The sequence below is a fragment of the Anser anser genome (assembly GCF_964211835.1).
Source record: "Anser anser genome assembly, chromosome: 25".
Lineage (NCBI taxonomy): Eukaryota > Metazoa > Chordata > Aves > Anseriformes > Anatidae > Anser > Anser anser.
The window spans coordinates 627987-643741 of record NC_139746.1 but is presented as its reverse complement, the minus strand read 5'-3'; the positions used below and the strand labels follow the sequence as shown (position 1 = coordinate 643741).

The window sequence follows — 15755 nt, the reverse complement described above, 5'->3', positions numbered from 1 at the left end:
CCCGGAGCTCGGCTGCTCCGTCCCCGTGGTGCCTGCCCCCGGGCCTGGCTCAGTGCGCCCTGAGCCCCCGGCAGCCTGAGGACAGAAGGAGCTCCCAAGCCACGTCTGGGCACAGCGAGGGGCCATAAGGCTGCGGTCAGCCCCTGACTGCTCCCCCGTGCCCCCCTGTCTCAGGAGGGAGGGGGGCTGCTCAGGGGCATTGTCCCTGCAGGGGCTCCTTGGACCCGGGGATGGAGCAGGTCCAGCTGCTGCTGCAAAACCTGTGCTGTCCTCGGAGCTGGGGAGGGGCAGAGTCTGGTGGGTGGGGTGAAGGGCTCCCAGCAGCTTGCGTGCTTCAGTTTCCCTGCTCGAGGCTTGGTGTCGTACCCAGCCCTGTGCTGGCGAGAGCTCTGGGCACCCTGCTTGGTACTGGCCCCTTTCACATTCAGGCTTTGGGAAGGGTGAGCTGCAGCCCTGGGCATCGTGCTGGCTCCCAGCTGGGGCACCCAAACCCCTCTGCAGCGGTGACTCAGGAGTTAGGGATCTGGTCCTGGTAGTGCTGGGTCAGGTTCAGCCTCAGGCTGAAGATGAACAGCATCGGTCTGCAAGCAGTGGCTGGGACCTGCTCCCCGAGAGCTGCCCTGTTCCCCAGCGTCAGCAGCTCCACGCACCGTACGCTCAGCCAAGACGCCTCCTTTCCAAAATAAGCCGTTTCTGGCAGCGCTGAGCCAGGCTCTGGCTTCCAGCCCTGCTCCGGGGGGAGCCTGGGCTGCCTCCCCCAACCTGTGCCTCCTGCCTTGCCACGCTGCATCCTCTCTCCCCTCTCCCTGGCACCTGCGACTCCTCCACCCCTTGCATGGTGCAAATGGGCTCCATCTGGGTCCCTTTGCCCTGGCCCCAGCCCCAGGCTGCCTCCCGCTCTTGGCGTCTTTCCCTGGCTGACTGGGGTAAGGGGCAGGCGAAGGGGCTGAGCTTCCCGGTGCCCCCAGCACGCTTCCAGGAGCGGGCAGAAGCCTTGCCAGGAAGGATGTTACTCATCCCCTAAACATCCCCTTCCCTGGCCGGCAGCCACAAGGAGGAGGCTGCCAGCAGATGAGCCTGCGGCGTGTGTGTGCGGGGGGGGTACGGGGTGGTCCCTGCTCGGGGGGACACCGGGAGGCGACCGATACGCGAAGGTGCGGGGGCTGCCCCCCCGGGCACCGGCGGCGACAGCTCCCTGCCTGGGTGCGGCCGCGAGGGCAGAGCCGGGCAGAGCCCCCCCGAGCTCCCATGGGCGCCCCTGGGGGGCCGCGGGGGCCCGGCGGTGAGCGGCCGGTGCTCGGGCGAGGCCCCCGCAGCGGCCCCGAGCCCGGCAGCGGCCCCGGGGAGCGCCCTGCGGCTGGGGGCCGCCGCCACCGCCCCCCCGGCGAGCCCCGGCCCCGGCCGCGAGCGGCTGCGGGCGGCAGAGGGCAGCAAGAGCCCGGCGGAGCCGCGCCGGGGCCGCCCGGAGCCGCTGCCCTCCCAGCGCCCGGCCGGGGCCGCGGCTGCCCCCCCCCTCCCGAGCCCCCCGCGCCCTGGAAACGCCGCCTACGAGGAGAGGCGCCCGGTGCCACAACGGCTGCTTGGATCTCGCTGCAAAAGCGGGGGGGGGACGGGAAGCAGCCGGGAGAGGAAGCGGGGGGGTGGGGGGGGCAGCTCCGCGGGGGGCTCCAGCCGTCGGCCCCGGCCCCGGCCGCTGTGGCGCGGGGGGGGGCTGGCAGCGGAGCCCCGGGAGCAGCCGGGGGTGGGGGGCGAGCGGCGCTCGGGGGCCGCCACCTGCCGGGGCCGAGCCCGGCGGAAGCGCTCGGAGCGCCGCGAGGCCTCGGGGGCTGCCTGGGGGGCGGCCTGGGGGCTGCCTGGGGGGTGGCCTCGGGGGCTGCCTGGGGGGTGGCCTCGGGGGCTGCCTGCCTCGTGCCCGGGGACGGCCTCGGCCGTGGCGCTCTCCCGCTCGGCAGCGTTCCCGTCGGCTCTTCCCGGGGCCCTTCGCTAGCTTGCTCCGGGTGGTGACGCTCGCACGGACCCAAGGGTCGCTCTGGGAGGTCCGCGGGCTGCGGGGCCCGTTGGCGGGGCTCTCCCCATCTCCAGCACCTCTCTGCCCCTCAACTTCTGCCCCGCAGCTGGCCGAGGCCGAGCAATGCCCAGCTCCATGCCCAGCTCCAGAGCCTCGGATAAACGAGCAGCCCCTGCCTCGGCGCCGCCTTACCCCATCGCCCCTCACATGCTCGCCTCTTGCCCCCTTTCCACCTCCCAGCGCGGGTGGAAGGCAGCGAGGATGGCGCTGCCCAGCCTGGGTGCTCTGAAGGGCACCGGGGGGCTGCCAGTGCCCTCCCCCCCCGCCTCCCTGCAATGCTGTGAACACACGGCTGCAGGACACGGCCGGGCCCATGGCACTTCCCTCCCGCCGCACTTCCCTCCCTCGTTGCCCTGCTCTGACTCCAGGCTCGGCTGAGGGCACAGGCACCAGGCTCCTGCCTGGGGCCGCTCTCTGGGGTCTCCTCTCCCTGGGGCTCTCCCATGCAGCCCCCCCCCGTCCCAGCTCCCTCCGCTCTGGGGGTGCTGCTGGGAAGCGATGGGGCAGAGGGGACGGGGTTCCCAGACTGGGGAAGGGACTTGGGGGCAAAATGGCACAGCACTCCAAGCCCTCAGCTGCTTTTTTTTTTGTTGTTATTTTAATATTTTTCCCTTTAACACTGATGCTGCCTTAACGTGACCTTGGCCAAATTATTTCCCCTCCCTTTGAGATTTATGGCCTTCTTCCAGAAATGATCTGTTCCATCTACGAAAATAGACATCATGCTGTTATTACATTTTAAAATATAATAAGGGCTGGGAGACCGCTGTCGTGCCACCCTCCAGCCCCAGCCAGCACCCTCGGCGGAGCACAGACCCCACAGGTCTCCTGCGCAGGGCCAAGACAGGCTGCAGGGAGAGCGGGGGCAGCCCCAGCCCCTTCCAGCCCCAGTGGGGGACGTCTCCTTCCCCGCCTCACCCAGACGGAGCAGGGCACAGAGGTCCCCACGTGAGGGCATGGACCTGGGCAGCGGGAGGTGCCCAGCCCCGGCCCCACAGCACCAGCGGGATGGGCTCGTGGCTGCTGGTTGCCACTCGCTGCCCGAGGGGCTGGCGTGGCCATCGCTCCCGGCGCTCCCTGAGCCCCGCGGGCATGTGCAGGGTGGCCTCAGTGCGGTCGCTCGTTTCAGTGGTTTTGCTGAGATCATTATTATCGCTGTGTTCCACCAGGGCCTGCCTGGGGCACGCTGCCGTCCCCGAGGACGGGCTCTCGTTCCCATCTGCACTCCCTGCCACACGTGAACCAGTGCGGGCGGCCGTGCGTCGGGGTCTGGCGGTGACAGGGAGCCGAGGCAAAGGCAAAATCACGCCAGCTCCCCCCCAGTGGGGTTCTCGGGGATCGTGGGGCTGGTCCAGGGGAGCAAAATGGTTGCAAGTAAACAGGGAAAGGAGAAAATCAGATCAAATCTTGACATTTCGGCTGTTGCTTTTCTTCTCCATCACCACGTTTGTTTCCTGACTGGTGTGTGCCTGTCTGTGTGTGCGGAGGGGTGTCTGCACGGCCCCGTAGGGATGATTTGCTTTCTGTCAAGTGGCTTTCCCTCCTGTTGTAGGCGCAAAGCCTGCTGCTGGCCCCGCAGCAGGCGAGCTGCAGATACCATTGCTTGCACGTGGCCACCCCTGGGCACAGGACGGACGAGCTGCTGATGCCAGAGGTGCATTTAACAGCAAATTTTAACGTTGCGGGACGGAGCTTCCCCTCTGGATGGCCAGTGCCTACGTCTCCCTGGATAAATGTCATCTGAGCAAAGGAAAAGGGGCTACGCAGCGGCTTGCTTTGCTTTGCTTCCTGCTCCGAAGAGTCGCTTTGATGGCCCAGGAAAACCCATGGCCTGCGAGGCCAGGGCTGTCCCCTGACCGGTGGCAGCGGGACCGAGGGGACGGAGCTGCGGCGGGGGGGAGGCCGGGCCCGCTCTCGCCTCGAGGTTAAGCGGGAGCAGAGGCTGAGCCCTCGCCGCTGCTCAGACGTTTGATTTCCTGCGCCGTAACCCCGGATCGACTGCGGGAAATGTCCGAGTGCCGCCGATCTCCCCGAAAGGAGAAAACCGCCGGAGAGACCCCGAGGGAAAGCCGGGGGCTGCGGGGCGGCTGGGGGGGGCCGGGGGGAGGCTCGGGGGGCCCCGCCCAGGCCCGTGCCCGGTGCCGCAGGGCAGGATTTGGGGTTTTGCTGCTCGGGATCCAGAAAGGTGTCGGCGGCGCGGGGGGGCCGCTCGGGTCGGCTGAGCGCGTAGCAGAAGAAAGCCCCGAACGCCAGCCCGCCGCGTCGGGCGGGAACGGGCGGAGGCCGGGACAGAGCCTGCGGCGGAAGCCCGGGGAGCGCGGCCCGGCCCGGCCCGGCCCGGCTGCGGCGGCGGAACGCCGGGGCCGGTCCCCGGGCACCCCCTGCGGCCCGGCCCGGGGCCGTGCCCTCCGCGGGCCGGGGGGGTGTCCCACGGCCGGGCAGCCGGGCCAGGCCTGCGGGGGGCGGCCTGGGGGCCGCCACCACCCCCGGGCGCGGACGCCGGGGCCCCGGGCCCGCCCCGGTGCCCCCCGGTGCCCCCCGGCGCCCGCTCCCGCCGCGGCCCGCCCGGCACCGCAGGGGTTAAGCGCCGCTCCCCCGCCCGCCCCCCGCAGACTGACACAGCTCCTGGCGGCCGGGCCCGGCCGCCCAATAGGAAGGCGGCTCGGCGGGCCCCACGTGGGGCGGGCCGCTCCCGCCGCGCTCCCATTGGCCGGCCGCCTCGGCGAGCGCCCGCACGGGCCAGGCCCCACGTGGAGCTGGCGCCCGCTCATTGATCGCGCTCCGCAGAGCGGCTGCCGCGGCGGGCGGGGAGGGGGCCGGGGCCCGGCCCGGCCCGGTTCGGCTCGGCCCGGCCCGGTTCGGCTCGGCTCGGCCCGGCCCGGCCCGGCTCGGTTCGGCCCGGCCCCGCCCGGCTCGGTTCGGCCCGGCCCCGCCCCGCCGCAGGGGCGTGCGGCCGGGGCCGGGGCCAGCAGCGCGGTGAGTCCCAGCCCGGTCCGTCCCGTCCCGTCCCGCCCCGCCCCGCCCCGCCCCGCTCCGGTTCGGTCTACGCCGGGCCGGGCCGGGCCGCTCCGTGCCCGCCCCCCGTGCCCCCGCGGGACGCGCTCCGGCCCCGCTCGAGGCTGGGCGGCGGCGCGGCCGGGCCCTCCCCGCGGCCGTACCTGCGGCGGGGCCATTGTCTGCGCGGCGCGGGGGGCGGCGGGGCCGGAGGCGGCGCGGGGGGGCGCGGGGCGCTCGGCGGGCGGGGGCGGCCGGGAGGAGCCCGGGGCCCCCCGGTCCCCGCGGGGATGCGGGCGGGGGGCGCGGCGCGGCCGGGGTCGGCGGGGCGGGGGCCGGGTGCCGGTGCCAGGGCCGCGGCGGGGCCGGGGCTCGGGCTCGGCGCCCCCGCGGGGTCATTTTCCGGTGTCTTCCTTCCCCCAGGGCCGGAGCCGGAGCTGGAAAACGTCCCCGGGCCCCGGTTCTGAGTCCGCACCTGCGGTGCGGAGCGGCGGAAGGAACCCCGGGCCCAGCCGGTGCCAACGATGTTCCCTCAAAACCGGCCCCCGGTGAGCGAGCGGCCCCGGCCTCGTCCCCTCGCTGTGCACGTGGCCCCGGGCCCGCCCCGGAGCCGGGACCCCGCGGGGCTGCCCGCTGCCCACTCCCGGTGCCCGTCACCACGGCGGGGTGCCCGGGGTGCTCGCAGCTGTCGTCCCTCCAGAGCCCGCGTCCGCATCCCAGAGTTCGGCTTCGCCACGCGCTAGGGGCTGGCTCGGGGCCGGACGTGGGGCAGTCGGATGCGGCAGGCAGAAGGCGACTGGGGCTGGGCAGTGCCCGGTCCCCGGGGCCCCCGCGCCCTGCTGCTGGGCCAGGGCAGGGCTGGGAGCGGGCCGCGCTCTGCCCCAGGCACACCTCACGCACCGCTGGTTGTTAATTCTCCTCTCGTGGCCCAGTGACCAAACCGTTACTGAAGAGGTGGAAGGCTGTTGCCCTTCGTGGCCGGCCGTGCCCACTTTTCTCTGAAATAACTCCTTCTGCCTCCTCCTGCGTGGGCCACCATCCCCACTGTGCTGACAGCCCCCTCCTCAGGGTGCAGGGACCCTCAGGGCTCGCGAGCCCCATGGGTGCTAGCCCGGTCCCAGCCCCACCAGGCACCTGGGCCAGCAGCCGTGACCCCGACCGTCCCCTCCTGTGCCCAGGCCCATCTCCAGGCACCGTCCGCTGCATCAGGCACCGCTGTCGCCGCCGGCACCATACCTGCCACCCCGCAGTCCCTGAAGCTGACGTACCCTGAGACCTTGGACCGCATCAAGGAGGAATTCCAGTTCCTGCAGAACCAATACCACAGGTGAGAGCTGCCAGAGCCTGTGTGCCAGCACGGTGCTGGGCACTTACCCGGAGCTGGCAGGCAGCGGCTCCCTGTGGTGCTGGGCGCTTCCATGGCTGGCATGAGGCACCGGGAGGCTCCCTGCGTCCGTGGGGCTGTTGTGCCAGGCAGCGCCGCGGTAGCTGGAGAAGATGCCGCGTGAGGGGGAAGCTCCTGATCGCCGGCCTCCCCCTGCCAAAAGCCCCGGGGGTGGTGCTGGCTGGGGGGTGCTCAGCTGGCTCCTGGGCTGCGCCGGTGGGTGTAGCGGAGCCCCGGTCCCTCTGCTCCTCTCGCTGCCGGGTGGGATTGCCGCCCCCTCCCCATAGAGCCAGTTGGAGCAAGGGCTGAAACGCAGCTCAGCTTTGTAGTTCGCTCCATTTGGGAAGCAGATGCCGGGGAGGGGGGCTAACGCTCCCTGTGGGTTGTTCCCTGACACATGGATCCCCTCGCTGCCCACCGCCTCTTCCTCCCCAGCCTATTTCCCAACCCCGCCGCAGGTGGTTTCCTTGGCCTGTGCTGGGAGAAGGGGCTCAAACTGCGAGCAGGAGGTTGAAGCTCACAGTGTGCGGGGAGGGCTCTGCCCTGTCTGGCCTGGGAGCCCTTGCCTGGTGGAGGGGCACAGGGGGGCTCACTCTCTCCTCTGTCTTTATTTTTACAGCTTGAAGTTAGAATGTGAAAAGCTGGCAACAGAAAAAACAGAAATCCAGCGTCATTATGTCATGGTTAGTGAGTTCCACCTGAAAGGAGCGAGGCCGCTGGGGGGTTTCTCCTCTGAGCCATCAAAGGATGCGCAGCACCGGGATGCCTCGGCTCCCCCGCGTATTTGGGTTGTGGGGCCAGGCCCCGCACCCTGCTTCCTGCACTTGTGACCGTCTTTGCCCCCCAAACAAGCCGTGGTGTTTGAGCCGCAGCAGCTTGTGGAGGGGGTGGCGAAAGCCGCCTCCGTGTGGGTCGTCCCCCGGGGAGCCCGGCAGTGCCGGTGGCGTCGGGCTGAGCTCGTGCACCGGCGTCGGAGAGGACTCGCCATCCCCGAGCCCGCTGACGCTGCCTTCTCTCCTGGCAGTACTACGAGATGTCCTACGGCCTGAACATCGAGATGCACAAACAGGTAGGCTTGGTGCCAGGGAGACGAGCTCTGCTTGCTGCCTTCCTGTGCTCGGTTGTCCCCAGGGGCTGAGGAGCGCCCTGCGGGGGGAGGGCTGGGAGCCGTGCGTCCCCTCGCTGCTTCCCCCCCTCTCACGGAGCCACGCTCTGGGCCACCAGCTGCTCCCGAGCTCAGAGGCAGAAGGCTTCTTCTCATCTATTTTTAAAGAGGCTGCAGAGGAGCCTGATGAGGCGTGCTCCCACCGGCCCTCTCCCTGCCCGGCCCTGTGCTCCAGCCAACTGTTGCGTGGGATCCAGCTCTGGCATGGGGGTGTCAGCCCCTGGCCCCCCCAGCGCGGTGCTGGGGCTGTTCCTGCGGGTGTTGGGGCTGTGCCGGGCGCTCACACGCCCCGTGCTGCCGGCCCCACTGAGGGCATCTCATGAGCACCGCGGGTCTGCCCATGGCCGTGCCCTCCCCGCCCGCCGCTGTCCCCTGGCCGGGCTCGTGCTCGCCGTGGTGCCCGGTGCCGCTGGCCGCCTGCCTGCCGCTGGCTGTGGCCGTGAGGAGGCCCCGCACCACTGTGTTCTGCCAGCTGCCATCCTGTGGGGCAGGGCTGTGTGGGAGCTGCCGGGGTCAGAGCCCCGGGGGGGGGTCCGGTGCCCCCTGTGCCCTCCGTTCCCCCAGCCTGGCGATGCGCCACGGCCGGGGGCCAAGCACTTGCAGCCCCCCAGGAAGCGGCTGCCTCCTTTCTGCTGGCAGAAGCAGGGGGGGCCCTGGGTAGTGCTGCCATCGCCCAGCCCCGCGTCCCCTGCTGCTGGCCCCGGGCCGGGGCAGGTTGGCTCTGGGCTCGTTTTGCAGGTGATGGCCCATCTCTACGGGCACGGTGCTCGAGGCGGCCACCGGCTCAGCAGGGGATGCTGGAGGCAGGGATGGGCAGGAGATGTTAATTTTTTATTGTTGTTTTGTTTTTGGTGTGGAACTGGCCTGTAGCTTTTTATAAAACCACGTCCCTGAATGTGCCTGGCCTTGGACTCGCTTACCGCCAGCCAGAGGGGAGGTGACGGTGCTGGTGGCTGGGGGGGCTGCAAACAGCATGATCATTTTTCATGCTGAGAGCGTTAAAGTGCCAGTAAATTGCACATTAACGAGTGCGAGTGAATTGGAGGCAGCTCTCCCCAAGGAGCTGCTGCCCATCAGTGCATTAGGGAAGAGAATCCATCACTGCCGGCCCCAGGAGACAGCTAAATCCTTCCCAGAACTGCCGGCTGCCAAATCTCCTTGCTTGCTTGCCTTTTTTTTTTTTTTCTTTCCCTTTTTTTCCCCTCCTCTTTCTTTCTTCTCTATCTCCTTTTTTCCTCCCTCGGAAGGGGAAGTGAGGGCGGATGCTGGATTGTTTCTGCTGTCTGTGGGTCTGGCAGAAATGAGTTGGTGGCTGTGCTGCAGGGTGGCACAAAGGTGTCCCGGGCTCGGTGTCCCTGTGTGGGCTGGGCAGCGCTGCAGCCCCCTCGCCCCCAGCTCTGGATGTGCTCAAGGTCCCTGGTTGAGAGATCTGGGGTCTGAGCGGGGCACTGCGACTTCTGCTCCCCTCATGGGGCCCTCTCCTCTCAGCCCCACAGCGCTCCCTTCCTCCCCATCGGGGTCCCCCTGCTCTGGGTAGGGCGCTGCTGGGGGCAGCCCCGTACCTGGAGCCCCACGCCAGGGCATCCCCAGTGCTCCTGGCAAGGCAGACACGAGGGTTCGCGAAGCACCCCTGCGCTTTGTGCCCTGCTGCTGGGCTGGAGGACAGCCGGGGCTGCTCTGCCACTGACTGTGGGCAGCGGGGCACCATGCCCCAGCAGAGCGTGGCCTCCTGGCCTTTCCTGGGGGCTGGAGGAGGTCAGATCCATCCCAGGGCTTTGGGACAGGGGGTGCAGGGTGCTGGGCTCCTGCTTTTGGAGGCGGTGGTGTTAGGAAGCTTCCCTGGTCCTGCCCAGGGTGTTTCGGCTCTGGGGAGCCAGCGGGGCCCTTGGTGGGAGGGGGCTCCGGTGGCCTCTCAGCCCTGACCCCACTCTGACGGTGCCCCCCCGCCCCCCGACTCCTTGCAGACGGAGATAGCGAAGCGGCTGAATGTGATCTGCGCCCAGCTCATCCCGTTCCTGTCTCAGGAGGTGGGTGAGCCCTCCCGCAGCCCCGTCCCTCGGGCTGCTTCTCCCAGTGCCCCGGGGAGCTGAGCCGGCTGCCCAGTGCCGACTCACTCCTCTCTCCCTGCCAGCACCAGCAGCAAGTGGTCCAGGCCGTGGAGCGTGCGAAGCAGGTGACTATGACCGACCTGAACGCGGCCATCGGGGTACGTTGACCCTCTGCCCCCACCCCTGGCCAGGAGGGTGCTGGGCTCCCGCAGGTGACGGCGCCTCCTGAGCTGGCACCGGCCCAGGGCTGCAGACCCGTCCTGCCCCCTGCCCGTAGCTGAGTCGGGGGGGCCCAGCCAAGGTGGTGTGGGGGGGCTCTGTCAGTGGGAACGGGGCCGGGGGTGCAGCTGTGCCCCCAGAGACACCGCTGCCGATACAGCGATGGGATAGCAGGGCGTGGGCGCGATGCCGTGTCCTGCGGCCCTGGGTGGGCGTGGGGGGCCGCCACCATCCCCGCCTGTCCCTCATTCCCTTGAGGCCATGGTGGCAGGGATATGGGGGGGTCTTGGGGCAGGTGACCCCAGTTCCAGGGTGGGAGGTGGCAGAAGGTGGGATGTAATGGCCCCCAGTGGGCTGGGGATGCCCCGGAAGCCTGACCCCCTTCAGCCCCCAACCCCTGCCGGCCGCCGTCCTGACCCGGGCCCTTTGTCTCTGCGCTTTCCTCCTGCCCCCCTCCAGCACCAGCTCCAGACCCAGCACCTCTCGCACCACGTGCCCCCCATCCCGCTGACCCCCCACCCCTCCGGCATGCAGCCCGCCGGCCTCGCCGGCCTTGGCAGCGCTTCCGGGCTTCTGGCGCTCTCGGGGGCGCTGGGGGCCCAGGCTCAGCTCCTCGCCAAAGACGACCGCGGAGTCCACGACGCTGAGCACCGGGGTGAGCGGCAGGATGGAGCCGGGGGGGGGGGGCCCTGCTGGGCTCGGGGGGCCGGGGGGGTCGGTGCGAGATGTCCCGGCCGAGGGGCACCTCCCGGGGGTGCTGGGGAGGGCTGGGCCGGGCTCATCCCCGCTGCGGTGGTGCCGGCGCCCCGGGGCTGGGCCGAGGGCCCCGGCACCCGCGGGAGGAGCGGGTGCCGTGCGGTGGCACAGCCGTGTCCCTGCTTCCCTCCTGGTCCTGCTGCTCGGCCGCGTCGCCATGGAGACAGAGCGGGACCCGGGGCCCGTAAGTGTCTTTCGCAGCCGCTTCCCTCCCGCCGTGCGGGCGCTGCTGGGGACGGGTCCCTGGGGGGCGTGCCGGGGTCCCTGGGGGCCCTGTCCCGGTGTCACAGAGCCCCCAGCAGCGTCCCCGTCCTTGGTCCTTGCTTCTTTGTCTGCTGGCCTGGAGGCTGCGCCAGGGCCCTGTGTGCTGGGAGCCCCACGTGGTGCTGGCTCTCTGAGAGCAAAGCGCTGCCCCCCCCGGCCCCTAGTGCTGCCCCCCTGCCCCGGTGCTGTTCCCCCCTGCCCAGAGCTCCCTAGTGTTGCCCCCCCTGCCCCTAACACTGTTCCCCCCAGCCCCTGGCACTGCCCCCCAGCCCCTAACACGGCTCCCCCTGCCCAGAGCTCCCTGGCGCTGCCCAACGGGGAGCGGGCGCGAGCCATCTCCGAGTACCTGAGCAACAGCAAGAAGAGGAAGGTGGAGGAGAAGGACTTTGTGACAGACTACGTGAGTGCGGGGAAGGGGCGGGGGGCTCGGCAGGCCGGGAGGAGCTGCCTGGGCCCCTCGGCTGCTCCAGGTGGGGCAGCCCCGGCCCATTCGGTTCCGACCTTTCCCTGTGTTTCAGGGCAGTGACGCGGACAAAAGCGAAGACAACCTGGTGGTAGATGAGGTCAGTGCACAGGGTGCTGGGGTCCGTGGGTGCTGCCTGCCCCCATGCCCGAGGTGGGGGTACGGGGGCGTTACAGGTGAAGGGAGGGAGGCACGCGGGGCGGCGGCGGTGGTGGTAGCCCCTGGGTCCAGGCTCCCAGCTGCCAGCTCGCTGCTGACACGTGGCTGGGGCCGTCCCTGCTCTGCTCATCTCCCCCTACCCCTGCCCAGGACCCTTCGTCCCCGCACAGCGTCCACTCCTACTCGTCCCGTGAGAACGGGGTGGAAAAGCTGCCACTGGGGAGGAAGGAGGCTGTGCCGCTCAGCCCGACCTCCATGGCCTCCTCGAGCAGCACGTCCCCGTCCCGCAGCAAGGATGTGCCCACGGTACGTGCGCTGATTCCCTCGGTGCTCACTTCCCCACTGCCCAGGGCTCGGCCATCCGCTGCCCTAAACCCACAGGGGTGCGGGGTGATGCTTGGGGGGACGGGGAGGGCCCCTGCCCTGTTGGACCCCTGTCCCATTGGACCCCCATCCCATGTCCCCTGCAGCACTGCTGGGTTCAGGGCTGGGGACCAGGGACCAGCTCGCTGGGTGCCTCAGGAGCACTGCCTCCAGCAGGAGGAGGGTCCTGTGTGACCCCCCCCCGCTCTGCTCTGGCAGGTGGAGAAGGCAGGGACACCCAGCCTCAAGTCCAGCACCCCCACGTCCCAGGGCGATGCCGTGACCCCAGGCTCCAGCGGTGCCCAGCAGTTCCGCCCCGCTGCCCCCAAGGCCCCTGTGGACCCCCTGGGTGAGCCCTGCCTGGGCAGCGCCTGCGAGTGGCACCGAGCCGTGGTCCCACGGAGCTGGGCCCTGCTCTGTGACCCTGTCCCATCGTGCTGCCTCTCCCCTCACAGCCCTGGGCCTGAGGACCCCGCTGGGAGTGCAGAGCCCCTACTCTGCCACCTTCGGCATGGCTCACCCCGCTGTCAACGGGGACATGGCTGGGACCGGCGCCTATGCCAGCCTCCACCTCGTGTCCCCACAGCTCAACGGGGCCGCAGCTGCCGTGGGAGCTGGCAGCTACGGGCGGTCCCCCCTGGTGCGTGAGCCCCCTCCCCATGGGGCGTGGGGCCGTGGGCCGGGAGCTGCTCTCACCCCGTGTCCCCTCCAGGTTGGCTACGACCCACACCCACACATGCGCGTCCCGGGGCTGGCAGCCGGCATGCAAGTGGGGACGTCGGGGAAGCCGTAAGTGGTCTCGGACTGGGCAGTGATGGGAGATCAGGGTGTCCTGCTGGGCAGGGGGCACGTACCGATGGGAGTGCGGCCCCCTGGGAGCACCCATTCCTAGGTGCCCAGATGCCACTGAGACCGCTCCGCTTGCAAATCCGTCCTCAAACAGTGTTCATGGGCCAGGCACCCTGGGTCCGGTGCGGCGCCGGCTGCGCTCGGTGCAGGAGCCTCACCTTGTCACTACTCTTGTGCCCTTGCAGCGCCTACTCCTTCCATGTCAGCGCCGACGGGCAGATGCAGCCCGTGCCGTTCCCCCCTGACGCCCTCCTGGGCTCCGGCATCCCCCGGCACGCGCGGCAGCTCCACACCCTGGCCCACGGCGAGGTGGTCTGCGCCGTCACCATCAGCAACTCCACGCGCCACGTCTACACCGGGGGCAAGGGCTGCGTGAAGGTGTGGGACGTGGGGCAGCCGGGCACCAAGACGGCCGTGGCTCAGCTGGACTGCTTGGTACGGGGGGCGCTGGGGTCCCTGGCATGCAGGGGACAGGTCCTGGGAGAGCGGGCGGGAGCCGCATCCGTTTGGGGGCTGCTGCCGTGTGCTCCCGGGCAGGGACGTGACAGCTGTGGCCCGGCTTTGACAAAAACCCCGGTTTCTTGGGTGCAGGTGGTGTGGGGCTGCAGCAAGGGGGGGTGGCTCTGTGGTGCCCGTGTGCTGCTCCAACTTCTTTGACCCCCTCCAGCCCCTGGGGCCTTGCACCGAAGGGCTGCAGGCGGGAGCTCCATGGGCAGCGCCTGGCCGGGCGCGAGGCCTGGCCAGTTTCAGCCCCTGCCTCTGCCCTGGCTCTCACAGGGCTTACTGGAGCCACCGCTCTCACCCGAGAGCATTTTTTTAATCTGTGTTCTTTGAGTTTATTCTGAACGGGCTGCTGGAAGTGGAGCCCCTGGGCCTGCTTCGAACAGCCCCGGCACATGTCCTCCTCTCCTCTGGCCTCGGGGCCAGGGCAGCCTGACAAATGTTCCTGGACGGTGCTCACCAAGAGGATGCAGATGCATATACAAGGAGCTGACCGAGTCCTCGCCAGCTCAAGCTGCAGCAGAGCCTCAGAAAGAGGAGCGGGGTCATTGTAGTGCTCAGAGCCTGGGGCTGCTGCGGTCTTGCCCCATGGCTGCTTTCAGCAGTGGGGTTGGAATGGGCTGGAGGGGGGAGGGGGGGCAGGCAGGGAAGGGGCAGGGGCATCCCCCTGCATGCATGGAACAGTTGCAGCCCCGCGCTGCTCAGGGCAGGGGAAATGGGGGCTGTGGGGCTGCCCCTGCCTGGCCCTGCTGCCCTGGGGGAAGGGGGCAGGCAGGGTAAGGTGGGTGCAGAAAGGCAGCAGGGGAAGGGGCTGACGGGGTCCTCCCTGCACCCCAGAACCGTGACAACTACATCCGCTCCTGCAAGCTGCTCCCCGACGGCCGAAGCCTGATCGTGGGGGGGGAGGCCAGCACCCTGTCCATCTGGGACCTGGCGGCCCCCACACCCCGCATCAAGGCCGAGCTCACCTCCTCCGCCCCCGCCTGCTACGCCCTGGCCATCAGCCCCGATGCCAAAGTCTGCTTCTCCTGCTGCAGCGACGGCAACATCGTGGTGTGGGACCTGCAGAACCAGACCCTGGTCAGGTGAGTGCCTGCGTGGGCAGGGGGCACTGAGCGCCCCCAGACCGTAGGAGGGGCAGCCCTGATGGCGGTGCGCTGGCCTGCTGTGCCCCCCCTCCCAGGCAGTTCCAGGGCCACACGGATGGTGCCAGCTGCATCGACATCTCCAACGACGGCACCAAGCTGTGGACGGGGGGGCTGGACAACACGGTGCGGTGCTGGGACCTGCGGGAAGGGCGGCAGCTGCAGCAGCATGACTTCAGCTCCCAGGTAGGGACAGGGGCTGGATGAGCCCCGGGGGGGCCGGGCCCTGCCACCCCCTGACCCCCCCCCTGCTCCCAGATCTTCTCCTTGGGGCACTGCCCAACGGGCGAGTGGCTGGCGGTGGGCATGGAGAGCAGCAACGTGGAGATCCTGCATGTGAGCAAGCCGGACAAGTACCAGCTGCACCTCCACGAGAGCTGCGTTCTCTCCCTCAAGTTTGCCGCCTGCGGTAGGTGCCTGCTCCCAGCTCCTGGGGTGGCCCCAGGGCTGTGAGGGATGGACCTGGGTCCGTGGTGTTGTTGTGTCGTTCCCCCCCCCATTTGTGTCCTCCTAACACTGTGGGTCGTTCCTCGGGGGGGCTGAGACACTGCCACCTCATCCCCTCCTTGGGTTCAACTTCGGGAACCCAGCCAGGGACGTTTGGTGACATGCTGCTCTTGCGTCCCTTCTGTGCCTCCTGCAGGGAAGTGGTTTGTGAGCACGGGGAAGGACAACCTGCTCAACGCCTGGCGCACCCCCTATGGCGCCAGCATCTTCCAGGTGGGCAGGAGCAGCTGCACAGGGGGAGCGGGGGTGCCCCTGGGGCTCCTAAAGCTGTGAATCTCCCCTAGCCAAGCTTATTCCCTCCAGGGCCCCCTTGGGGTGGGGGAGCTTGCTCTGGGGCCGCAGCTCATACCCCCCCCCCTCTCTGCAGTCCAAGGAAACCTCCTCCGTCCTCAGCTGCGACGTCTCCACCGATGACCAGTTCATCGTGACTGGCTCGGGGGACAAGAAAGCTACGGTCTACGAGGTCATTTACTGAGCGCTGGAGAGGGGACAGCCGCTGGGAGCGGCCACTCCACGGGAGCAGACGGACAGACGGCCACGGGGGCTGGCGGATGGACGCTGCCCTCCCGGGAGCTGGCAGCCCAGGGCTGGAGCAGGCAGCAAGGGGCGGAGGGGACCCCGCAGCCAGGCAGGGCTGGGAGGCAGCTGCTGCTTGCAGGGGCCTTCCTGGGGACTTTCTTCTTGTTTGGGTCTTTAGCTGTTGGGTTGTTTCTAAGTCTGGACTGGGGGTGGGGGCAAGGGGTCTTTTTTTTTTAATGTAACTCTTTTGTTGTTGTTAAGGCTCTGGGCCATGCAGGGGAGGATGTGCTCCATCCTCATCTCCGTGAGCCTCCTCAAGTGTATTTAATAATAAAAACAGACAAAACAGCA

At 69.3% G+C, this 15755-nt stretch overlaps 1 protein-coding gene across 2 annotated transcripts; it reads left to right on the top strand.

The window, feature by feature from the left end:
• Positions 1–4884: 4884 nt before the first annotated feature.
• On the top strand, positions 4885–15755 carry LOC310886399 (transducin-like enhancer protein 1). 2 transcript variants are annotated; one of them, XM_083810903.1, is made up of 21 exons: positions 4885–5044; positions 5486–5610; positions 6241–6389; positions 7066–7129; positions 7471–7515; positions 9576–9638; positions 9743–9784; positions 10338–10533; positions 10802–10818; positions 11194–11298; positions 11417–11461; positions 11671–11826; positions 12103–12232; positions 12339–12523; positions 12596–12672; positions 12918–13167; positions 14071–14318; positions 14417–14564; positions 14637–14787; positions 15022–15098; positions 15253–15755. In XM_083810903.1, exons 2-21 carry the CDS (start codon positions 5587–5589, stop codon positions 15358–15360), a joined length of 2280 nt encoding a protein of 759 aa, XP_083667029.1. In that variant the 5' UTR covers positions 4885–5044; positions 5486–5586; the 3' UTR covers positions 15361–15755. The 2 variants fall into 2 exon arrangements, with proteins under 2 accessions (XP_083667029.1, XP_083667028.1); XM_083810902.1 differs by having other exon boundaries at positions 4886–5044; positions 9743–9817.